At 64.4% G+C, this 24,344-nt stretch overlaps 2 protein-coding genes across 9 annotated transcripts; one reads left to right on the top strand and one right to left on the bottom strand.

Moving 5' to 3' along the window:
- Positions 1–115: 115 nt before the first annotated feature.
- On the top strand, positions 116–12,415 carry ARHGAP45 (Rho GTPase activating protein 45). 6 transcript variants are annotated; one of them, XM_027586966.2, is made up of 24 exons: positions 117–300; positions 1,185–1,282; positions 2,211–2,541; positions 4,284–4,427; positions 4,651–4,735; positions 4,819–4,891; positions 5,296–5,362; positions 5,466–5,603; positions 5,681–5,745; positions 5,900–6,010; positions 6,103–6,183; positions 7,515–7,697; positions 7,870–8,007; positions 8,097–8,287; positions 8,382–8,503; positions 8,592–8,675; positions 8,843–8,947; positions 9,054–9,226; positions 9,521–9,709; positions 9,787–9,924; positions 10,025–10,251; positions 10,367–10,577; positions 11,213–11,321; positions 11,677–12,415. In XM_027586966.2, exons 2-24 carry the CDS (start codon positions 1,193–1,195, stop codon positions 12,012–12,014), a joined length of 3,393 nt encoding a protein of 1,130 aa, XP_027442767.2. In that variant the 5' UTR covers positions 117–300; positions 1,185–1,192; the 3' UTR covers positions 12,015–12,415. The 6 variants fall into 6 exon arrangements, with proteins under 6 accessions (XP_027442771.2, XP_027442767.2, XP_027442769.2 ...); XM_027586968.2 differs by having other exon boundaries at positions 1,204–1,282; XM_027586970.2 differs by lacking the exon at positions 1,185–1,282 and having other exon boundaries at positions 116–300.
- A 2,811-nt stretch (positions 12,416–15,226) lies between these two features.
- Positions 15,227–24,323, bottom strand: POLR2E (RNA polymerase II, I and III subunit E). Of its 3 annotated transcripts, XM_027584337.2 has the most exons (9): positions 24,309–24,323; positions 20,541–21,069; positions 19,424–19,598; positions 17,509–17,624; positions 16,791–16,871; positions 16,249–16,307; positions 16,000–16,078; positions 15,801–15,880; positions 15,227–15,683 (listed from the first exon to the last, which is right to left on the bottom strand). In XM_027584337.2, the coding sequence occupies exons 2-8, from the start codon at positions 21,003–21,005 to the stop codon at positions 15,815–15,817; spliced, it is 1,041 nt and encodes a 346-aa protein (XP_027440138.2). In that variant the 5' UTR covers positions 21,006–21,069; positions 24,309–24,323; the 3' UTR covers positions 15,227–15,683; positions 15,801–15,814. The 3 variants fall into 3 exon arrangements, with proteins under 3 accessions (XP_027440138.2, XP_035583905.1, XP_027440139.2); XM_035728012.1 differs by lacking the exon at positions 24,309–24,323 and having other exon boundaries at positions 20,541–21,731; XM_027584338.2 differs by lacking the exon at positions 24,309–24,323 and having other exon boundaries at positions 15,227–15,554; positions 20,541–21,047.
- Between the last annotated feature and the right edge of the window lie 21 nt (positions 24,324–24,344).

Consider the following 24,344-nt stretch of genomic DNA (forward strand, 5'->3'; position numbering starts at 1 on the left):
CCCACGTGGGTCTGGCGGCTCAGGGCGGTACCTATGAGTGCCTGGTCATGAAGTGGGCATGAGGTTAAGGCTTGGGAATGTTCTGGGCGGCTTGAAGGAGCCCGGGGCGGGTGGCACAGACCCCAGGCCTCCTGACCAGGACAGAAGCCTGGCCCCAGAGCAATGAGTGGTGGGCAAAGGATCCTCAAGGGACTTCTCAGCTGGGTCTGTGGCTGGACCTGGGCCTGGAGAGCTGGCTTTGGCACCCAGGGCTGTGGTCTGCGGGCCCTGTGCCCTGGAGATCCGCCCCTCCCAGCAGAGGTCAGTGGGGGGCAGTGTTAGGGAGGGTAGAGGGGTCAGGGTTTGGGGATGGAGGGGGGGACTCCAGAAGTAAGGAGAAGCATCTGGGAGAGGGGGCTCTGACGAAGAGAGGAGGTGGTTGTGGGAGCAGGGGAGGAGGCAGGGGTCCCCATGCACCATGGAGGCCCCAGCTCTTGCTGGTGAGTGGTGGCCGAAGGCATGACTCCCACCGTGCCTCCCAGTCCTGCCGCCTGGCGTGCCTGGGGGTCCATGTGCATGTCCCTGGACCGTGGGCACAGGGCCGGGGGGGCGGTGGCCTGCCGTGCCCTGTGCCACCAGCTTGCCAGAGGACGGGGGACAGGGTGGGAGGCTGGATAGCAGGTGTCCATGCCCAGGGTCTGAGAAAGCAGCTCTGGCTTGTCCGTTTCATGGGTGAGCTTCCTGACGTCTGCACACCTGTCCGGGTCCCTGCATGTCATCCTGCCCTCGGCGGCATCCGGGTGCATCCGACTGAGGGTCTGCACCCCTGCCGTCTGCCGCCGTGTGCCCCCGCCATGTGCCGGGGAGGCAGGGCCCGCGCACGTGCAGAGCTCCTGAGAGCCGAGCTGGGGGTGGGACCTGGGACCCCACCTTCAAGCCCGCTGTGTGGAGGGGCAGGCTGAGGCCCGGGAGGGTGGGGGGCAGGTCTGTGTCACCAGTCACCGGCACTGCCTCCCTCCGGAGGCCTTTTCCTGTGGGGGGGGAGGGCCCGCCAATGAGGGCCGGGCCCGTCACGTGGGCCTGACAGCTGGGGAGGGGGTGGCCAGCGACAATGTGGGCCTGAGGCAGCCACTATTGAGCGCTGCAGGCTTGAGACCCCCAGCCTGACAGACCCCAGCCCGCCTATCTCGGGCCCCTGGCCCCAGGCCGCACCATGTTCTCCAGGAAGAAGCGGGAGCTCATGAAAACCCCTTCTATCTCGAAGAAGAACCGGGCGGGAAGCCCCAGCCCACAGCCCTTGGGGGTGAGTGAGCCTCTGTGGGGAGTGAGAGCGGGCGGGGACCTTGGAGAAACACCCAGGCGGCAGGGGCCCAAGGGTGTGCAGTGTGCTGGGGGCCCAGGACCCAGCGGCTCCATGCTGGGCCGGCGGCGGGGGGCTCACACGAGCTACAGCCCCCACCGGGCTGGACGGCATGGGCCACGCAGGACAGTCTGGGACCCTGGCGTTCGGCTCATGGTAGGAGCCCTTTGGGCTGACCACCGCATCCCTCCTCGTCGACCAGGGCTGGCTTGTGGGGCCGAGGGAGGGGTCGGGAGGGTGCCAGGGCGGGGGCGGCATTGGGTCTGGGACCACAGGGTGGTGGTCAGGGAGTCTGGGGGCAGCGGTGCCATGGGAGGTGAGAGCTATAGCTTGGCTAGGGAGCCCAAGGTTTATAGGGCAGCAGGGCACGAAACAAGACCCTTGGGTGTAGGGCTGGGGGCATCTCTGGGGTCTGGAGGGCTACAAGGTTTGGGGCCATCTATAAGGCCTGGGGGTGTCTGTGGAACTTGGGGGTCTACAGGACTCTTAGGGGCACGGGAATCGACAGAAGTGTCTTCACCAGGGAGTAGAGGTGTCTGCAGCAGCCGGGAGGGGGCTACAAGGGCTGAGGACCCCCTCCGGCCCTCCCTACTCCACCAGGAAGTGGGGTGCCCCTCCCCCGCGCCCTCACAGGCCCCACCCCTGGCTGTGGTTTGGGCAGAGACCGTTGTTTGTGAAAGCGCTGGGGAAGAGGATGTTGGGTAACAGGTGTGGGCGGGGCAGGGCACCAAATCTCGGCCCTCTGACCTCTGGCCTTTGATCCCTGTGGGGTCAGGCCAAGGACCTTCCAGAGCCCCCACTTCGTTTCTGGGGAAACTGAGGCCATGCCTGGGCTGGAACACCATCATCAGCTTGCCCCCCACCCTCCCAGGAGCTGCCCAGGAAAGATGGGGCTGATGCTGTGTCCCTTGGACCCAGCCTGGAGCCACCAAGTGCAGCCTCAAATGCCAAGGCCACGGGCACCCTCAAACGGCCCACCAGCCTGAGCCGCCATGCCAGCGCTGCTGGCTTCCCGCTGTCCGGCGCCAGTTCCTGGACGCTGGGCCGGGGCCATCGCAGCCCGCTGACCACAGCCAGCCCTGCCGAGCTCCCCATCGAGGGGCCCTGCCCCGACACTGTGGAGGACATCTCCCAGCTGCTGACTGACGTGGGCCGCTTCGCCAAGGCGCTTGAGAAGCTCAAGGAGTGTGTCCTGAGCGACGGTGAGAAGCGGCAGGACCACTGAGGCCTGGGTGGCAGGCAGGGCCGGATGCAGAGATGTCAGAGCCTGCGGGCTCAAGGCATGGTGGAGGGAGGGAAGCCGGCAGGCTCAGGAGGCGATGAATGGCAGCCAGGGTCCTGAGGGATGAGTAGGAGTTCGGAGGCCAGGAGCAGAGAAAGGCACTGAGGCGGAGGGAACATCACGTATACAGGCTCAGAAACATAAAATGGAGATGCATTTGGGGGAACAAGTTTTGGGGCACCACTGGTGTAGGAAGGCATTGAGAACAGCGGGCTGAGGGAGCCCAACTGTTCTCCTGAGGGCCACGGGTAGCCATAGAGAATGCTAGAGCAGAGGCAGGGCACGCTGGAGCCACGGGGCCTGGCTGGAGAGGGATCCAGGAGGGACAAGGGGCAGGACCAGCATGTGAGCCGCCGGCGTGAGTGGCCTGTTTGGGATGGCAGTTCCGTTTTCTCCTCCATGTGGCGCTGACAGCCCAGCTTCCTGCCGAGTTATTTTCATCTGCTTCCTGTTTGTCCCTGGCACCTCGTGCGCAGCCTGCGGCCGCTGCCTACTCCCCAAAAACCACAGTGCCAGAACCATGCCTGGCGCTCTGACCTGCCCCCCCCCAGGCGCCTGCACTACAGATCAGGAAACTGAGGCCCCTCGTGGGGCCCTGACCCCCGGCTCTCTTGGCCAAGGAGGGGCCTGAGCTGGGGTTTGACCTCAGCCTCCCAGCAGCCTCTCCAGAGGCCTGGCCCCTGCTGGGCGGGAGGTGGGAGCCCCCCAGGGTTATCTGGTCCGGGCGGGGGGCCAGAGCAGCTTCCTGGGGAAACTGTCTAATCTCAGTTCCTTTCCGATCCCTGCACTTCCTTGGAGGCCAGGCCTGGGCGGGGCTGAGCCCGAGGGCGTCCTGTGGGAGGCTGGGACAGGGCAGGGCACTCTTGTACCCACTTTGGGCCACCTGGAAGAGAGGATGTGGGTTGAGTCCGGCGCTTCCTCTGCTGGGCCTCCTCCCCTGAGCCTCAGGTGTCTCATATGTGAAATGGGGCCGTCATGGGGCCTGTGGGATGGCAGACTGTAGCTAGCGTTCTCAGCACTGTGACGGGCGCGAGAACAGCGAGCCCCAAGGTGGGGGACGGTGCAGGGCCCGGCTGGGAGCACCTGGGCTGCGCGGGGCGGGGGGCGCAGAAGGAAGGTCCCGGGGAGGGGCGTGGCCCAGCCTTCCCTGGATTGTGCCGGAGCCTGAGGTGCTGGGGCCGAGCTCTCACCGGTGGGGACCTTCAGCGGGGGTCCTCAGTGCTGAGAAAGGACAGCGTCGTCTATCGGGCACGGGGTCCGAGGGCAGGCAGGTGTCAAGGCTGTCCTCCCAGCTGGCCGCCCCCTGCCCCCCGCCCCAGGTCCCTCTCTGCTGTCGACAGAACCTTGAGCAGCCCTGAGAGGTGGTGGCAGGAAAGGGGCCTGTGGGGCTGCATGGAGGGGGAGGGTGCCAGGGCTGTAACTTGAAGGGCAAGCGGGAGTTTGCTCTGGAAGGACATGAAGAGTGTCCTGAGCAGAAGGGACTGCCTAAACCACGGTCTGGCCTTCGTGGACCTGGCCAGCCGCCCGGAGAGGCCTGTGCCTCCCCTGGGGTCCCGCCTCTGCCTCAGTCTCCCCACTGGGGTCAGGAGCTCTGGGGGGAGGCAAGCAGTCTTTCCCTGGGGCCGGGGGCTTCCTCCCTGCTCACACCGCTCTGCCCGGCAGACCTCCTCGAGGCCCGCCGGCCACTGGCCCACGAGTACCTGGGGGAGGCCCTTCGTATGATGCGTCAGATCATCTCCAAGTACCCGCTGCTGAACACCGTGGAGTCACTCACTGCTGCTGGCACCCTCATTGCCAAGATCAGAGGTCAGCCGGCCCCGGGCACGGCAGTCAGGGCCCCGGGGGCCCCGGGAGGGCTTCCTGGAGGAAGGGACGTCTGAAGCATGTTTTCAAGGGTGCCTAGCAATTTGACAGGCCCAACTGCTCTCGAGCTGCTCCTGGGTTAAGCGCTCCCTTCAGTTAGTTGTGGGCAGGGGTGGTGGCGTCCCGGCGTGGGCCAAGCCCCCTGGTCCTTGTCTCTGCCCACCAGGCTTCCATTATGAGTGCAACAAAGAGTCTGACAAGCAGGAGTTTGAGAAGGCCCTGGAGACCATCGCTCTCTCCTTCAGTAACACGTGAGCGCCGCGGGGCCTGCAGAGTGGGGCTGGGGGTGCGGGGCCCGCGTGTCTCTTGATGCTGACCCTTCCCTGCCTTGCAGCGTGTCCGAGTTCCTCATGGGGGAGGTGGACAGCAGCACTCTCCTGTCAGTGCCCCCTGGGGACCCCAGCCAGGTGAGCAGGGGGCCCGGATGCTGCATGGGGCCAGGCTGGCAGGGGGGCACTCCTGTCTCCTCCATCCAGGATCGGGGTCAGGGTGGGGGGCCCTCCTGTCTCCTCTGTCCGGGGTCAGGGTGGGGGGCCCTCCTGTCTCCTCCGTCCAGGGTTGGGGTCGGGAGTGGCATTCCTGTCTCCTCCGTCCAGGATCAGGGTCAGGGTGGGGGGCCCTCCTGTCTCCTCCGTCCAGGGTCGGGGTCGGGAGTGGCATTCCTGTCTCCTCCGTCCAGGATCAGGGTCAGGGTGGGGGGCCCTCCTGTCTCCTCCGTCCAGGGTGGGGGGGAGGCGTGGCTGTCTCCTGCATGGGGGCATCGAACAGAGCCCAGCACAGGGGCAGACGCACCTGTGTCTCTCCTGAGCAGACCATGGAGAACCTGTACGGACCGGGCAGTGAGGGCGCCGCCCCCAGCGCGGACGACTGTGACGCGGGTGAGCATCCTCTGAGCGGCACATGGGCAGGCGCTCGCGTCGGGGGCCGAGGGTGGGAGGGAGGGCTGGGGGCGCCGGGCTGGGCTAAGCGGGTGCTCTGCAGGCGGCCTGCCCCCCGAGGAGGTGGACATGCTGCTGCAGCGCTGTGAGGGGGGCGTGGACGCCGCGCTGCAGTACGCCAAGAACATGGCCAAGTACATGAAGGACCTCATCGGCTACCTGGAGAAGCGGACTTCGCTGGGTAAGAGCGGCCGGGCAGGCTCTGGTGGGGGCCAGCCCCCACGGCCCTGCACTCACACCGCTCCCCGACCCCCGCAGAGATGGACTTTGCCAAAGGCGTGCAGAAGATCGTGCACAACTGCAGACAGAGCTTCATGCAGGAGGTGGGGTCCCTGGGCCTGGGGGTGCGTGTCAGCCCCGCCCGGCGGGGCCAGAGGGCCGGGCTCTCCCACCTGCACCGGGGATGCTGACGGCCGCGGAGGGAGCCGGGGAGGCTGTGTAGCCCCCACCCCCGTGACCGCCGCCCTCCCCCCACAGCCCCACATGCCCCTGCTGTCCATCTACTCCCTGGCCCTGGAGCAGGACCTGGAGTTTGGCCACGGCATGGTGCAGGGGGTGAGCACACTGCAGACCCAGACCCTCATGCAGGTACGCCGGCGGGCAGGCGGGCAGGCGGGCGGGCGGCGGTGGACTGCGGCTGTACCAGGGCCTCCGCCTGCTCACAGCCTGTCCCCCCCCAGCCCCTGAACCTGAGGCGGCTGGAGCATGAGAAGCGCAGGAAGGAGATTAAGGAGTCATGGCACCGCGCCCAGAGGAAGCTGGTACGCCGGTGGGGGCGGGGGGGGCGCAGGAGGAACCGCACGGGGCTGGCTGCGGTGCCTCTGCCTCAGATGGACGCCAGGCCCGCCAGCCCCAGCTGTGCAGGCAGGAGTGGGGAGACGGGGCGTGGCCCGCGGTCCAGGGCGCGTGGGGTTGGCGGGAGACAGACAGGCTCTCCCGGGTCTGGAGGGTGCGTTTCTCTTTGCCGCAGTTCCGTTTGAGACTTTCCCAAAGCTACTAGATCTTTGCTGTCTAGCTCTGCTGACAGGGCCTGTGGCTTCCAGGCCCAGCGCAGCCGGCAAACGCACCGCCCCCTGTGCCCCCGCAAGGGTTCGCTCCTCCGCTCCCGGCCTTCTACACCCCCTTCCACGAGCCGCGTGCTCGTCCTGGTGTGTCGGCCGCTTGGCTCGTTGCACTAGACCCCACTGGTGGACATTCTGGTCACTGCTGGGCTGTTGGTGTTTGTGACTGCTTGGGCCCATCTGTCAGACGTGCGCCCCGAGCCGGCGGGCTGGGGGAGGGTGTGGGCCTGCGAGCTGATCCCGAGCTGTAGCTGCTTTCGTCCTCCGAACCCTCACTTCCTGTCCTTGGCTCACTTTGGATTGGACGAGGGCCTATTTCTTACTGATTTGCCAGAGCTCTTGACATATTAGAGAACTCAGCCCTGGCTGATGTGAGCTACAGACCCCCGCCGCCCCAGCACCTGGTTTATTGTTTTGACTTCTGATTTCACCTGCGGCCTGTTTTTCCGGGCAGAAGCCTGTGAGCGTCAGCTGTTGTCTTTTCTCACATGGTTCCTGGGTCCTGTGTCACGCGTTCGAGGCTGTGTTTAAATATTCTGCAGGGCTTCTCCTGGTATTTGTACGAGCTCATTTACGTGCAAGCCTCTGATGGTGTAGGCTGCGAGGTGTGGCCCCCACAATACCCGCTTGGTTTCTGACCTAGCGCTCTTCCTGCCAACCCTGAGGGTGCCTGGCTTCCTGCCGGGGCGGCCTCACTGTTCTCCTGCGCACGAGGGGAAGTGAGAGACGGAAGCGTGGCTGCCCCTCTGGCGGGGGCGGGTGGGGCCCTCGGCGGGTCACCGAGCTCGCGTCCCTGCCTCGGGGGCTGTAAGGGTCCTCCCAGGGTCCCACTGTGGGAGTCTCTCCTGTTCTCCGGCCGTCAGCTCTGGGGCAGGGCCCCGGTCGCGCTGTGGGCTGTGGGCTGCGGGCACGTGTGGGCGGCGGAGGGGCCTGACTCAGCCTCTGGCTGGGGGCCGGGGGGGGGGACGCCGGGGGACCGGGCCCAGCTGGACGATGGCTCTGGACCGGCGTCCTCACCCCCATGCCTGCAGCAAGAGGCGGAGTCCAACCTGCGCAAGGCCAAGCAGGGCTACTCGCAGCGCTGTGAGGACCACAGCAAGGCTCGCTTCCTGGCGGCCAAGGCCGAGGAGGAGCAGGCGGTCACTGGGCCCGGGGCCGCCGCCTCCAAGACCCTGGACAAGCGGCGGCGCCTGGAGGAGGAGGCTAAGAACAAGGTGAGCGCGGCCGGGGAGGGGCCGTGGAGGGCAGATCCCGACACCCGGCAGAGGTGCGTCCTGCAGGTGGGCCTCCCTCCCCTCTCTGCGGCCCGGGCTCCCGCGGCGGGCCTGGCGGCGTCCGAGGCCTGTACCGGCTGAGGGTTCTGTGTGCCCCCCGGCCCCCGTCTAGGCAGAGGAAGCCATGGCCACCTACCGGACGTGTGTGGCCGACGCCAAGACGCAGAAGCAGGAACTGGAGGACACCAAGGTGACGGTGCTGCGGCAGATCCAGGAGGTCATCCGGCAGAGCGACCAGACCATCAAGTCGGTGCGTGCCCGGAGTCCCTGCGCTCCGGCGGGGCGGGGTCAGCTGCGCGTCTGGTGTGGCTCACGCGCGCACGCCCGCCCCGCCTGTAGGCCACCATCTCCTACTACCAGATGTTGCACATGCAGACGGCCTCGCTGCCTGTGCACTTCCAGATGCTTTGCGAAAGCAGCAAACTGTATGACCCGGGGCAGCAGTACGCGTCGTACGTAAGCCAGCTGCAGAGGGACGAGGAGCCCGACGTACGCTACGACTTTGAGCCCCATGTCTCCACCAACGCCTGGTACGGCCCCCTGCGCGTGCCCGGGGCGCGGGGCCTCCCCCGCCGTGGGGCTGGCCATGCCGATGCTTCCGTGACCCCCGCCCTGTCCCTCCAGGTCCCCGGTCATGCGCCCCCGGAAGGGAAGCCTCGTCAGTGACGCCACGGGGGTAGAGGCCACCGGCAGCCCTGAGGAGGAAGGTGGGCCCAGCGATGGCGCACTTGCCAAGGAGCGCAGGGGTGAGTGCGGGGCGGGGGTGCAGGGGTGCAGGGTGGGCGTGGCCTCCCCTGGCCCCTCCGCCCCCATGGGACATGCCTCCTTCTGCAGGTGGGCGTGGACACCAGGTGCACAAGTCGTGGCCAACAACCATGTCAGACTCGGACGGCAGCCTGGACCCCAGCCCTGGCTCAGGTGAAGGCACCTGTCAGCCCGGTGGCTGGCGGCTGGGGGGGGGGGGCACTCATCGTGCGGCCAGGGCCATGGAGGGTGTACCCGCTGTGAGCCAGCTCTGGGGAGGGTCCGGCTGACCCGTGGTCTGGGCCTGTGGGCTTGGTGCCTGACAGCCGCCTCCTGCTCAGGGGACTTTAAGAAGTTGGAGCGGATGTCGTCCAGCGGCACCATGTCGTCCAGCGAGGAGCTGGCGGACCAGGAGGGCAGCGCAGGGGCGTCAGCCTTCGAGCAGGGTGAGGGGCCCCTGAGCGGGACATCCAGGGGAGGGGTTCTGGACTCGGCCAGTGGGCCTGGCCCTGACCTGCCTTGCTGAGGCTGACCGCCTGCCCCACCCCCCAGCCGACCTCAATGGCATGGCCCCCGAGCTGCCAGTGCCCATGCCCAGTGGGCCCTTCCGCAACGTGGGGCTGTCCAAGGCCGCCCGCACACACCGGCTGAGGAAACTGCGCACACCGGCCAAGTGCAGGGAGTGTAACAGCTATGTGTACTTCCAGGGTGCCGAGTGTGAGGAGGTGAGTGGGGCTCCGACGGCCGGGCACGCGTGCTCAGCAAGCTCCCTTCAGCTGGGAGCCAGGGGGAGCATGTGGAGACCCCAAGGGCCCTGGAGGGAGAGACAGCGGGCAGAGGTCAGCACTGGTGCCAAGGCCTGGAGCGGGGGCCGGCCGGCCGGTCAGAGGACCCAGGCCCGGGTGGCAGGCAGGGGTGCGGCCCCCATGGAGAGGGGAGGGTCAGGAGGGCTTCAGAGAGGAGGTGGCGGGGGCTGGGGGCTGGGGGCTGACTCGCTCGGCACCCGCCCGCCCACACAGTGCTGCCTGGCCTGCCACAAGAAGTGTCTGGAGACACTGGCCATCCAGTGCGGCCACAAGAAACTCCAGGGCCGCCTGCAGCTCTTCGGCCAGGACTTCTCCCAGGCGGCCCAGAGCACGACCGACGGCGTGCCCTTCATCATCAAGAAGTGCGTCTGCGAGATCGAGCAGCGGGCGCTGCACACCAAGGTGCCTGCCCCGGGGGCGGCAGTGGGGGCTCCGTCCTGGGGGTGGGCGTGGGCCCAGACTGACGGCGGCCCCCACAGGGCATCTACCGCGTCAACGGGGTGAAGACACGCGTGGAGAAGTTGTGCCAGGCGTTTGAGAACGGCAAGGAGCTGGTGGAACTGTCACAGGCCTCACCCCACGACATCAGCAACGTCCTCAAACTCTACCTGCGGCAGGTGGGGCGGGGGGCCGGGGCTGAAAGCACACCAGCCAGGGCAGGGGTGGGGATGCCGGGCCGGGGCCACGGACCCCACCGACCTGTCTGTCACCCCGCAGCTGCCCGAACCTATCCTCTCCTTCCGCCTCTACCACGAGCTCGTGGGTCTGGCCAAGGACAACCTGAAGGCGGAGGCAGAGGCCAAGGCGGCGTCGCGGGGTCGGGCAGATGCGGTCGAGAGCGAGGCCGCGGCCACCGCCATGGCGGGCCGGCTGCGGGAGCTCCTGCAGGCCCTGCCTCCCGAGAACCGGGCCACACTGCAGTACTTGCTACGGCACCTGCGCAGGTGAGGGCCCAGGTGGGCAGGGGCCCGGGTGAGGGCCAGCCGGGTAGGGGCCCAGGTGGGCAGGGGCCCGGGGGGCGTCTGCTCATGCCTGCTCCTGAGTCCACGTGACCCCCAGGATCGTGGAGGTCGAGCAGGACAACAAGATGACTCCGGGGAACCTGGGCATTGTGTTTGGACCCACGCTGCTGCGGCCAAAGCCCACCGAGGCCACCGTGTCCCTGTCCTCCCTGGTCGACTACCCCCACCAGGCCCGCGTCGTGGAGACCCTCATTGCCCACTACGGCCTGATCTTCAAGGAGGAGCCCGAGGAGGTGCCTGGGGGCCAGGTGAGGGTGGTGGCGGGGCCCAGGGCTGCCCACTCTGAGCAGGGGGGCCGGGACCAAGAGCCCTGGTTTCAGCAGGGTGGTCAGGAGGGGCCTCGGAGGCATTTTTAAGCAAAGAACCGATGCGGGGGGCTCAACTCTGGGAGAGATTCACTGCTGGTGCAAAGGCCCCGTGGCCGCACCTCCTCCACCTGCCTCTGGAGCCCAGCCCTGTCTGGCTCCATCTCTGCGCCGCCTCCAGCACGTCCTCAGGCTTGGGCTTGCGTGCTGCCCCGCCGGGTCCACCTGCCACTTACCTGGCTGCTGGGCCACCGGTTCTCACTTCCACAAGCTCTGCGTGCTTGGTTTCCCAGCACCTCACTCTCGTGCTCCGGTCCCCGTGGAGGGTCTGTCATCCCTCTCCAGGGGCCTGTGGGTGTGCAGGGGCGGCAGGACACGCTGGTGTCCACGCAGGACCTCAGCCTGCTGCCCCAGTGCGACAAGTGCAGCCCATGTGCGACACGGGATTCAGTGTCATCACATGTACAGTTGCACAGGGTGCTAACAAGTTTTAGGCTTTTTTAATTTTTAGTCAATTTACAACACAGAACAGAGCTGGGATGGGCCGGAATCCCTGAGCCCTGTTCTGCCATCTGTAGGACAGCACGTATGTGCACAGGGCTGAGGCCATGGTGCAGGTGCCGTACCCAGAGGCGAGTGCGGGGGCCGCCTTCCTCCTGCAGGAGGAGGCTGCAGACGGGGGCCCAGGTAAGCGGTGGGGACAGCCAGGCAGGCTGCTGGGCGATGTGCCTGGGCGCTGCGCGGCTGTGGGTTTGTCTCCCACGGAGAGAGCTTTTCTGACCTGTCGCAAATACCAGCCAAGAGATGCCTTTCTGAGGTGTTGTGTAGACACCGGAGGGGGTACCCTGTGCATGGCCCCGTGCGCCCTGTGCGCAGAGCCTGCCCCTTTGGCTGTGGGTGGGCGGTCCCGGGGTAGGGAGTCGGGCCTGGTGAGGGTGACAGCATGTCAGGCAGTGGGCCCCAGGGCCCTCCTGGTCACGACGTCTGTCTGTCCTGTCTCCCCTGCCCCTGCCCGCGCCCCCCGCCTTTCCTGACCTCCCAGAATCCCAGGTGGCCTCCAATGACTCTGACTCTGAGGTGGAGGAGGCCTCAGACCTGCTGTCCCCAGCGGACAGGGGTGCTGTGCACCGCCTCAGTTTCCTGGAGAAGCCGGGCAGCGAGGCCAGCGCCGAAGAGGGCCAGGGCAGCCGCAGCGGCAGCGAGGAGCAGCTGGGAGACGCGGCTGCGGCCGGGGACGGGGAGGGCCTGGCCCAGCAGCTTTCCGAGTACAACGCCAACCAGTGCAACAACGTAGCCGAGGTCCAGCTGCCCGCCATGAGGCTCCGCGGTGGGCGGGTCGAAGCAGGCTCAGGCCAGGAGAAGCAGCCGGAGTTTGTCTAGCTGGGGCACTGCACGTCCAGTCCCTGTGGATGTCCAGGCCCTGCAAGGCCCGCTCCAAGCCCAATGCACCAAGGACATTGCTGCCCTTTCCAGAAGCTTCTGGGAGCAGGGCTGGGTGAGGCCTGCCCTGTGTTCGCCTGCGTGCTGGGGCTCGTGTGGACGGAGAGGCCACGTACGCCCCTGCTGAGTGGCCCTGCCCTTGGGGCCAGCCACCCCACGGGCCACTGGGCCACCACGGAGGCTACACTGGAAGCCAGATGGCAGGGGCCAGGAGGCAGCGTCGGGCCCCGGGGGTGCAGGCACGCGGTGAGGTCGGTCCTGGGTCACGACGTAGATTTTCAAATGCACATTTATTTTGCTTAAAATAAAGTTTTAGATCTGAGCCCATCTTGTCTGGCGGTGTGGGAGGGGGCCACAGTCGACTTAGCATCTCCTTGGTGCCTTGCTGGCGACGACTCGCAGGAAGAGAAATTCCAGTAAAATAGCCCAGTTAGGGACCTTCAAGGCTGGCCGTGCACACACAGCGTCAAATAAGCACTTCCTAGAAGCTTCTGGCCCAGCACTGCTTGGTGGAACCTTCCAGAAATGCTGTCCATTCAGGCTGTCGGGCTGGCCGCCACCGGCCCCATGTGGCTACTAAGCCCTGGAATGCGGCCGGGCCGAGCACCTGCAGTGCAAATCTCCTTTACACTGAGCAGCCTCAGAGCTGTGGCCACCTTGTGGGGAAGCACAGCGAACCCTCAGCCGGCAGCAGCCGAGGACCCTCCCCAATTCCTCTTACTGACCCCTCACCCCGGCTGTGCTGATCTTGGGAGGGTCAAGGTCAGCTCAGCAGCGGGAAGACCCAACCTTTCATTTGCTGCAAAAAACCAGATGGAATTCACACCCATCAGGACATAAACGGCTGGGGGGAGGGGCTGGCCCCCAGAAACCTGCAGCCCACCCCGCAGCTCAGGTGAGCAGCATCAGTGCCAGACAGAACGCTCTGCAGCAGCTAAGAAAGATCTGGAAAAGGAGGTCACCGAGCCAGCAAACAGTGGCCCAACGCTGGCTAACAGCACACGGCCATGCCCACACGTTTATGCCCTGCCTGTGGCTACTGCTGCCCAAAGTACAACAGGGACCATCTGGCCCAGAACTGGAAATACCGATTTCTGGCCCTTCAAAGAAAAAAATTGGCCGACCCAATATACATCTCAAAAAGGGTCACAAGAATTAACAGATAAAACTCTTTTAACTGTATCCAGTGTTCAGGCTGACAGCAGCTTTCCATTTATGGCGGTTAATCAAATAGCACACGTCACGGAAAGCACCCCCCGAAGCCTGGCCAGGCTTGTCACTAAGGGCTCTGGGGCCATGTGAATATGCCGAGAAGAGTCGAGTCACTGTGTCGTGCACTGGAGACTCCTTGCACGGCTCGACTTCCGTAGTCAGACACGTTCTCTCATGGCTTTGCACGTTTATTTAAAAAAACACAAAGAACAATTAAAACCCCACCGTGAGGTGTAAAGACCAATAACCAAGTTTTTTTTTCTTTTTTACTGTGGTTAGAATACACAGAATATTTGTCATTTCTAAGCACAAAGCTCCGCAGCGTGAAGCCCACTCACTCGGCCCTGCAGCCACCCCCACCCTCCGTCTCCAGAACGTTCCAGTCTCCCCACACGGAGACTCTGTCCCCACCCCCTGCCCCCGCCCCGGCTCCCACCCTCTCCTGTCTGTGTGGACGGGACTCCTCTGGGGACCTCCTGGGAGTGGGGTCCTGCGGGATGTGTCCTTCTGGGTCTGGCTTACTTTGGACAAGCTGACTTTGGAAAACAGTGCATGTGTATTTGGAGGGGGAGGGGACAAGCTCTACCCTTGAACAGGCGGATGGATCCACGGGAGAGGACCTGTACGCATGCACAGGAGGACCCGCTGGCCATTCTACAAAGTATCGAGACCCCAGGCCGTCCAAGGGGAAAGTGCATCCCTGTGTCACACTGGGCCCAGGAGTCAATCGCAGAATTTAAGGCCACGTGTAAACACACCAAACTTATGAACAGGTATCTGAGAAATCTAAATCACAGAACACACCTCCGCCAAGTGCGTATGTGCTAAGAGACCCGCATGCAATACCCATGGCTGCGTGCCGGGAGCGACAGGGACACGCGCGGCCCAACTCCACGGCACGCGAGGGGCCGCGCAGACCTTCCTCCACAGATGACATGCACGTGACCTCTAAGCCAAGAGAACAGCTCACACGGTTAGTCATCAGGGAGAAGGAACCACATGCACAGCCACACCCCACCCCACAGGGCGGCCAGCAGCCAGCACCGACAAGGCCTTGCGGGTCTGACACGGGCCACCAACAGCCTGGCAGTTTCTCCACCGGGTAACCCACTCCCGCGCAACCCAGCAATTCTACGGCTAGATGCGCACCCAGAAAAACTGAAACCACACGTCGAGACAAATGTGTACACGAACACCCACGGCAACATGATTCACAAATCACTGCCAAAAATGGATGAACCCAGTGTCCGTGGAGGGTAAATGGGTAAGTAGACTGTGTGTCCCTGCAGCTGGACAGGTAACACACAGCGTGTCCCCCACGTACGGGAGCGTCCCTCAGCCGTGAGCCGGAGCGAGGCGCCCACACGCGCTGCCCCGGGGACGGACCCCGAGCCCACGACGCTCAGGGAGGGAACCAGACACAGAAGGCCACACGGGGTGTGAGTCCACGTGGGTGACACGTCCGGAACAGACTCATCCGCGGACGGGAAGGGGGCTCGTGGGGGTCCGGGGGCCGGGGAGGGGGTGACGGCTGATGGGGACGGGGTTTCTTTTGGGGTGATGACAAGGTCTAAAATTCATGGTACTTAACCGAGCGGTGTGCTGCAAATGCATACACTGTGGCATGTGAACTAGGTCTCGATAAAGCTGCTATTAAAACAAAAAGAAAAGCAAACCTTTTAACCCAAACCAGGAAGGCCTTCTGAAACTAGACACTATGGGGAAACTGGATAACCTGACCACAAACTTTGACGCAAGAAAAACACCAGGAATAGAGCCGAGAGCGAGCCCAGCAGCACTGCCGTGCCCCACGCTGCCCACCCCCACCACAGACTCTGGACAGGGACGTGCCTGGACGTGGCCACCCTGGGGGGAGGGGAGCAGACCCAGCGTCCAGAGCCTCGAGCAAGGCCACTCGCTGCAGACCTGTCATTCTGCTTTGCTTCTCCAGATACGCCACTTTATTTACACAAATACTTTTAATTTTTAAGAACACCCAGCGTCAAATAGCAGCTTGCTCCCTGCTGCCCCGGGTGTGCTCGGGTGGCCCAGTGACAGCACAGTGGTGGGGGCTGGCCAGAGACTTGAGCCAGGGCTGCCGTGGGTCACCAGCTGCTGCAGGCCTCCCTGAGGCGTCCTGTCTCCTGTCCCCTCCGGAGGCACACACTCACGCAGGGCCCAGGGTGGGGCTCAGCATCCAGGTGAGGTCGCCCCGGGGTCCAGGGCAGCAGTGGTGAGGCTCCTGGGGGGCGGTGGCCACAGCCTCATCTGTCTCCAGGCCGCAGCGTGGGAGAGAGAAGGACGGACGACCACGTGTTACGTCTGCCGTGTGAGGTGAGACCAGCCGAGCAGGAAGTGGGGCTGCCTCCGAGGACCTCCAGGAGGTGACACAGAGGGCTGGGGGCGGGGGGGAATGGGAAGACAGGGCTCACTCCTGGATGGGCCCTTCCCGCACCCCAAAAGGGAGAGGCCCCCCCCCCCCCAGTCCCGTCGGACCCCGTGGCCACGCCTCACCTGGGAGCCGGGCGCTACTGCACCAGCCGGTAGGTGATGTACCTCCCTGCGGTCTCGCTTGGCCGGATGATCTTTACCACCTGGGGACGCACGAAAGCAGGGGCTGGGGCGGGGCTTCCCCGAGGACCCTGGGCCTGGGTGAGGAGCCGGCATGCCCGAGGGCCCTGGCTCTAAAGGGGGCTGGGGTGGAACGTCTCACCTGCCCTCGCTTTATCCCGAAGTAGCGGGCCACCGGGTCTCCGGCCTGGATCCTGGGCAGCTGGTTCTCTCGGAGTTTACTGAGAAGCTCAGTCAGGGAAAAACCCAGGCTCCACTGGCTGGGGTGGGAGTAGGGGCGTGCGGGTGGGAGGGGAGGGGAGGGGAGGGGAGGGGAGGGGAGGGGAGGGGAGGGGAGGGGAGGGGAGGGGAGGGGGAGGGGAGGGGCCCAGGGCAGAGGCCGAAAGGATACTACCGGGCCAGGAGCTCGGTCACCTCCTCCTTGGTCATCACGACGTGCTCTGGGACCAGCTGCCAAGAGAAGAAGCTGAGTCTCCAGGGGTGCGAGGGACCCCACTGTGCCCCCACACAGAAAAGGGCAGCAGGGCGGGCCGCAGGCTGTTTCCTTGGCGTGAACCACCCTCCCGAGGCGCTCAGGGACGTCACAGAGGCCCTGGCTGCAATCCCACGCTGCTGCCGATTCCACACGTGGATGGGGGGCTAGAGCCTGCAGCTCACGCAGACGGGCCGTGGGGCACAATCTGGGGACCCCTGGGGCAGAAGATTCCACCCCCCCCCGTCCCCCAGCTTCCTGACTCGTGGCAGGTTCGCAGGTGATGCTGCCGCTTCCCACCCAGGGCCACACTTGAAGACCCCCGCTCTACTTCCTTTGGCAGATCTTCACCCCCAAACAGGGAGCGCTGCTGCCCGGACACATCCCCATCCGCCCCCCATGATCTGGCGGGGGCCACATCTCTGCCATCCCCCCAGCAGCTCCCGTGCTCAGGCCCCTACCTCGTGCTCTGTGATGTTGATGAGCAGCTCCTGCTGCAGAAACTGCTCCAGGATGTACTTGGGGGCCATGTCTACCAGGGACTGGAAGAGAGGCCGACCCTCATGCACAGCCAAGGGCCAACACGACGCCACCCCATTTCTTCCCCAGAGGCTGATGGCGGGCTGGCAGCCAAAGGGGGCTTCCTTCCACGCGTCATAAATCAGGAAATCCCACCGCTGGTCAGCGAGACTCCTCGAGGAGGAAGAGCCCGCCCCCCCCCCCCCCGACATGTTTCCAAGGCCTCAGCCTGGTGTCACAAACAGTGACATCTGACAAAACGCTCCCACGGTTGTCCCTGTGCTGGTGGGACTGCGAGAACTCTGCACAGGGACGAGACCACTTGCTCGCCCACCATCCCAAACACCAGCCTCCCCTCGGACCTGTCCAGCCCACACTCAGGGATGCGGGCACCCACACGGGCCACCTCACCGCTCTGGCTTCTCCCAGCAGGCATCGGCTGCCACAGCACTGGGCCTGCTTTGGGAGGCCTATGTGGGAGAGCCGCTCCTTCTCGGATGCCAAGCTACCGAGGCCCCATCAGGACATGGGGCCGACACCCCCAGGGACCAGCAGGCAGCATGCCAACCCTGGGGGAAGACTGTACGCAGGGCCCGGGGAGGGGGAACGTGAGGTGCACGGGCTCCCACCTGGGGGAGGGGGGACCACATGCACGCCCACCTGCTTGGCGGAGGGGGTCATGCCCTGCTGCACCACGATGAGGGCCCGGGTGATGTTCTCCTCCTGCATCCGCTGGCAATACACCTTGATGGTCTTGATTCCCACTTTAGGCTCCTCTGGGGACAGAACACGTGGTGGTCTACACTGCAAGGGCCGCTCTTCCCTGGGGGGCCCTGATCCTAGCTCTACCTCTCACCAAGGCGTCCCAGCGCCACTCGGGAACAGGCTCTTCTCTCTGGGGCCTCAGTTTCCCCACGAGCCCAATGGGAACCAGGGTGCTGGTTCTCCTCCACATCTCCTGGGGAGCTGAAAGGTACCCTGCCTCTCCCCACCTAATGGATCCTCTCTGGAACTAGGATCTGTGAACCTGTTTGGTCTGGTGCCTCAATGGTTCCAAGGTCTGCAAACCCCCAGATGAAGCAGTTCGCTTGGTCTAGGTGCCGCCGAGGTGGCTGCACGTTCGGAAGGGACGTGAAGTCAGCTGACCTGAGGGACCACGGTCCCATCCCTGCACGGCCAGACCCACTGGACCCTGAGCCTAGCAGAAGGTCAGCCACTGGCTGCCAGCTCCAGGATGTGTGCGGGGCTCCCAGCCAGGCCTTCATGTGCGTGCAGCACATCTCCTCAGACCCTCACTCGCCTGACGGGCAGGGTCAGGGGCTGAGTTGTCCCCCAAAATCCTACTGTTAAGAGTCTTAACCCCCAGTACCTCGAATATAATATAAATAACAAAGTCTTTAAAGAGACGGTTAAATCTGAACAAGGTCGTTAGAGTAGGCCTTACTCAGACAAGACTGGTGGCCTTCTAAGATGTGAGAACACAGACCCAGGGGGACGATCCCGTGAGGACACAGAGACGGCCGTCTACGCGCCAGGGACAGAGGCCTCAGGAGGACCCAGCCCTGCCGACACCTGGTCTCAGCGTCATGCCTCCAGCGCCGGGAGGGGACCAGTGTGACGTCAAAGCCGCCGGTCCGTGGGGCTCTGTTATAGGAGTCCAGGCGGACTAACACGGCAGCAACCTCAGTCCTGTCCTGGGGCCCATCTGAGAACACGACGTGCCCCTGTCCAACTCGAGGGAGGACCCTGCCACCAGGCAGATTCTGAGGAGGCCGAGACAGCTCCACGGGGAGGCACGTGATTAGGCACCAAGGCTTCCAATAAATACGCCTGACACAGGCTAGGTCCATCCTGCAGATGTTTTCTACCCCCTTGATTCTAGGCAGAGGGCTGGGCCCCCAGAGTGCTCACTACACACCCGGCCTCCGAGCCTTTATGGGCTTTACAATCAGGCCGCCTCAGTGCAGGAGGGGCCAAGACAGAGGAACACAGGGGTCCTGGGACAGCCTGTGGTGGGCTCTCTGCTTGACCTGGAGCTTAAAGGAGTTCCTTGAAGAGGAGGCACCTGAACTCGGGTCTCCGAGGACGACAGATGGACACTGAGCAGGCAGAGCACGGAGGAAAGGGTGTGGTGAGGGGGTGGACCGGGCCCAGAACAGGGTGAGAACCCTGCAGCAGCACAGGAAGGAGCTTCGGGGAATGAGAAGCACGGAGTGGAAGATGTGCTGACAGATGTGGGGTCAGAGAGGACACAGGTGAGTCTGACATCAGCAGGGGGCCGGGGGCCCACCGGGGAGGCCTGTGATAATCCTGCTGGACAGAGAAAACGGTCAAGGAAGAAACAGCGGAGACCTGGACAAGGTGCTCAGAGAAGTTCAGAGGTCAAGGGCATCATCCCCAGGGGGGAGGAGGAGCTCCCTTCCCGGAACGGGCAGAATAAGAGGGTCTGTGCAGACACTGGGTCACTCAGCAGGCAGCTGCTAGGAGCTGACCCCTGAGTAGACCCTTGGATGGCTCTACTAGAACTGTGACCCCTAGGAGACGCACAGCCACCCAGGACCAGCAAGGCCCTCACCTGGGAAGAAGACGAACATCTGGTCAGTGGGGTCGTCATTGTGGGCTACCAGCACCGTGAGGTCTGTGCGCCGTGGCCGCCCCTCACTCGGCTTGTCTCCAAACTGGGCCTTGAACTCTTCCAGTGTCTGGTCCAGCTCATCCTGCGTCACCAGGTAGCCACGGTCATGGCACAGCTGCAGAGAACACCAGCCAAGTGAGCTCGGGGCAGAGGAGGGGTGGCGGGAAGAGCCCGGGCCGGACGAGGCCCCTGCAGAGAATGCCACGGGCTTTGGGGGCCTGGTGCGACAGGTGCACGTAGAGCTCGGAGAGGAATGGGAAGGTGGGGACAAAGACCACGACACACCCCGAGAGAGCGCCTGCACAGAGCCAGCTGCCCAACACAGCTGGTCATCCTATCCTGAGCCTCGGGGACAGGCTGTGACTGGGAAGCAGAGCTATGGCCGGGCACATGGAGGCAGAGGGTGGGAGGGGCGCTGCAGGGCAGACTGGTTGGGAAAGGGCACAGAGGCTGAGGGCCAGTCCTCAGAAGTCAGGGCTCTCCGAGCGCGCGGCCTGAAGAGGACCCAGACGGAGAAAGCGAAGCTCAGAGCTGCCGCTCAGCCCCGCGCCCCCCGCCCCCTTCCCCCAGGAGACCCCTGGCCCGATTCTCGGCGCAGAGCCCCCGGGACCCCCGGCGCTGTCCGCCGCTCTTGGTGCCCCTTTTAGAGCAGCTCTGCCAAGGGGACGCTGCAGGCGGCTGCCTGGGTTTAGTCCCGGGGCGGCTGAGCCGCGGGCACGCACGGACGCTCGGCCAGCGTGCGGCGGCCATCAGTCGTCCTGATCAGCCCGAGAAACTCGAAGCCGGCGGCCGAGACCGAGGAGCAGCCGCCGGACGGAAACACCCCTGGACGGCAGGTCAGGCCGGCTGACCCGCAGGGCTCCTCCCACGCCCCCGGCTCTGGGGCTCCGCGCCAGGCCCCCCGGGAGCACGGCCGAGCGGAAGAACGCGGGTCGGCCGCAGCCCCGCGGGGTCCCCTCCCCGACCCTCCGCTCCCGCCGCCCTCCCGAGCCGCCGCGTGCCCGGCGCGCCCGGCGCAGCGAGGCCGGCCCTCCCCGCGTTAGCCGCGCAGGCGCACCTGCATGATAGTCTTGCGGATCTTCCACAGCCGGTACGTCTCCTCCTCGTCGTCCATGGCCGCCGCCGCTCGCCCTCCACGCGCCGGAGCCCGCGGAAGAACCCGCGCTGACTGCGCCTGCGCCGAGCCGCGGCCAAGCCCCCGCACCGCGCCGTGCAGGGCTGTCGACAGCGAACGCCTGACTCCAGAGGCCTCTTCGGGAGCGGCAGCGCCGAGGGCAGCCCGGGCCTTCCGAGGGCGCCGGTGGGCGGTGCGAGAGCCGAGCAAACGGAACCGCCCACTCTCGCCTCGGCAGTTCTCGCGTGGCCTCGGCCGCGGGGCCTCTCGGGAGTTGTGGTTTCGGCTCAGCGCCCGTCTGGGTAGGGAGTTTGGAATCGGGAGAGGCCCAAGCGAGGTGCGGGCGGGGTCTGCGGTCGGCTCGCCTGCCCCCCCAGAGGCGGCCGGGCAACGTAGCAGGTCCTCCATAAATATGCATCCGTCTGCTGTGGGCCGCGTCCAACTTCATGCCCATGAGCTTCAGTTTTCCCTTCTGTGTAATGGAAATAAAGTGTCCCCGTTTCAGAGAGTTAGCTGAGAATCTAAAGGGACGGAGCTTGGCACAGCCCCTGGGCTTAGGAGGTGCTCCCCGCTCTGTCTGCGCCCTGTCCTTCCCCTGCGCCCCAGCGGGCCTCTGCCTGCATATCCACAGCCCCAGCCCCCGACTGCGCATCCGCCCTTCTCCCGGCTCAGTGCTCGCCCCATTGGAGGCCACCAGGAACTTCTCTTCCAGCGATACGTTCCCAGAGACGGCGAGCAAAACAGGCCAAGGCCCCCTTACATCCCAGGGAGACAAAATAGAAACCTCGACCACAACAAGAGCATTAGAAGGTGACAGTGCAATGGAATACGGGAGCTAAGGCAGATGGGAGATTTTCAGTTTCCAGCGGGGAGGTCAGGGAAGGCGCGGAGCAAGAGAGAGTCTGGCAAAAGGCCGAAGGAGAGGGAGGAAGCTGTGTGAATGTCTGAAGAAAGGTGTTTGGGTCAGAGGGTGCAGTGTGCAAAGGCTCTGAGGCTTCACTTGCCGGGTGTGTTGGCAGCAAGGAGGCCCGTGGGGGGAGGCGGAGGAGAGGTTAGAGGGTGTAGTGGGGCTGGCCCTGGGAGGCCTTGCTGGTTGGGTTGAAGAGCTTGGGTTTTCTTTTTCAGCCACTGTCAGCATTTCAGCAGAGAGACCAGGGAGGGGACAGGGGAGGGCCACCTGGCCACAGATGGGGGCTCCAACTGGGGTAGGGGTGAGCCGTGGGCGGGCTCCTGGTGTTCTGAAGGTGGACCCCACAGGATCTGCCGATGGACAGGATTCGGAGAAGAGACAGAGAGGGAGGAGGAAGAGAGCCGGGACCAGGGCGGACAGACCAGGGAGAAACAGGTGTAGGCGGCAGATAAGAAGGGGGCTCCGAGGGCAGAGGGTGCGGCGGGGCGGGGCGGGGGTGGGGGGTGGAGCCTGGTTGGTTAGGCTTCTGACTTGATTTCAGCTAGAGTCATGGTCTGAGCCCCGAGTTGGGCTCCCGGCTCAGTGGAGAGTCGGCTTGGGATTCTCTCTCCCTCTCCCTCTGCGCCTCCCCCACTCGTTCATGTACTCTCTCTCTCCAATAAGTAACTGAAAAAAAAATAAAAGAATGGGGCTCCAGGAACACCTGGCTGGCTCAGCTGATGGAGCATGAGTTCCAACCCCACGTTGGCATAGATTAAAAACAAATTAAAATTAAAATTGAAAGACAGAGGGCGCCTGGGTGGCTCAGATGGTTAAGCGTCTGCCTTTTTGGCTCAGGTCATGATCCCAGGGGCCTGGGATGGAGCCCTGCATCCGGTTCCCTGCTCAGTGGGGAGCCTGCTTCTTCCTCTCCCGCTGCCATTCCCTCCACTTGTGCTCTCTGGCTCTAACTCTCTGTCAAATAAGTAAAAAAAAAAAAAAAAAAAAATTGAAAGAAAGAGAGAAAGAAGGAGGTTCCTGTTGACCCAAGGAGAAATGTCAAGCAGACAATGGGGTATGAGTCTGGAATCCAGGGCAAGGTCCAAGTGGAGACAGGCATGTGGGAGTCATTGGAGACTGGAGCCTGGATGAGGTCACCAAACAGATCCGACACACTGCCAGCATTCAGAGGCCAAGAGGAGGGGAGGGCCCAGACCCTGAAGCAGCGGCCAATCCTGGCTCCGTGAACCGAGGCACATTACTCAACCCTTTTCTGCCTAAGTGCCTCCCTTCCCCCTGCCTTGTGGGACAGGAATGAGAACAACACCCACTTCACAGGGGACCTGGCTACTGGTTGCCAGCAGTGTTACATGAACCCTCTGAAGTGGAATAAAGAGGTTGCCAGGTGCCCTGCAACGCGGTGAAGAAGGTGTGTCTGGAGGAGGGAAAGCAATCCACAAGGCCCCCCAACAGCGAGTCTGAGCACACCTGAAGATTAGGCGGGGGGTTAGCCAAGCAGACATTATTGGTGACCCTGACGGGGGCAGATGAGGCGGCGGCCCGGCCGGGGTGGGATTTGTGGGAGTAAAGGAGTTGGGAGATGTGGACGTAGGTGCCGAGGGGAGAGGGGGCCGAAGGCGGACAGGGAGAGGGCTAGGAGCGGACTTAAGATGGGAGAAATGGTGTCTGTCTAGGTTGCTGGAGTGACGGGCAAATCTGAGTCAAGGGATTGGGCAGGATTGTTGGAACCTGGGGCTGGGGGCGGCTGGGCCCAAGGAGGGCTGGCCTCGATGGTCCCCTGGGAGGGCCCGGGTATGGGTGGCAGGTGGAGACAGCAACAGGACTGTGGACGTTAGGGAGAGGGGGCAGAAAGGGCTCATGGGAGCAGGTGGGCCTCGGGGGACCGCAGAGACGCTGGCAAGGCCTGAGCATAGTTCCAATGAGTCAGACCAATGTGGCCATACCACCCTGTCGTTCCAAGGAGGCAGAAGTAGAGGGGGACTAGGTGCTTTTTGAGAAACGAGGCTGCCCAGCAGAGACAATGGGGGCTCCCCTCCAAGAGGTGCCGCTGACGACTGGGCCTCTGGTAGCCGGGCCGAAGGTAGGAAGCCCCAGACGGTTGTGCAAGACAAGGAATGGGGAAGCGGCCCCTGGAATGGATTTCCCCATTCCGCTGCCTTTACCACCAAACTTGGCCAGCACTTGGGCAGGCCTGGGTGGGAGGCCGACAAGGGGGGTCTCACTGGCGGCTCCCCCAAGTGAACCAAGCCCAGAGAGTCCTGCCCCTGTAGCCTCTGCAGCCATGCTCCCCAGAGGGTCGGAGAGGGGGCAAGATGCTGACTGCAGCACAGGTCAAAGTCCAGTGACGGCTGGGCGCGGGGGCAGCCGGGCCCGCGGAGGAATTCCTTGACTCAGGTCCCAAGAGTGGGCGGGTCTGTTTTCTGTACCCTGGCCGAATGCCAGAACCTGGAGTGAAAAAAACAACTCATAAGCCCAGAGGTCAAGCACGGCGGCCCCGTGTGCAGGCGGCCGTGCGCCGTGGGGCGCGGAGACGACTCTCTCCGGTGTGCGCCGCTCCTGTCCGGCACACACCCGCCAGGCACACACCAGCCCGGCACACACCTGCGCGTCCTCGTGGCCGCCGGGGCCCGCTAACGGTCACCTGGTTAGTGCCCCCCCCGCTCACGTGCCCATTCTAACGGCGGGCGCTCGCCGCTGGGTGGCCTCGGGCCTTCTCTGGGCCCACGGGCCGGGTCAGACGCCCTCGCAGCGACACCGCAGTCGCGAGTGAGCCGGAGTCCGACCCCGTGTGACTTTATTACCTTTTAAAAGAAAACCTCCAGTGTTCAAAGAACTGG

This window comes from Zalophus californianus, chromosome 1, assembly GCF_009762305.2.
Source record: "Zalophus californianus isolate mZalCal1 chromosome 1, mZalCal1.pri.v2, whole genome shotgun sequence".
Lineage (NCBI taxonomy): Eukaryota > Metazoa > Chordata > Mammalia > Carnivora > Otariidae > Zalophus > Zalophus californianus.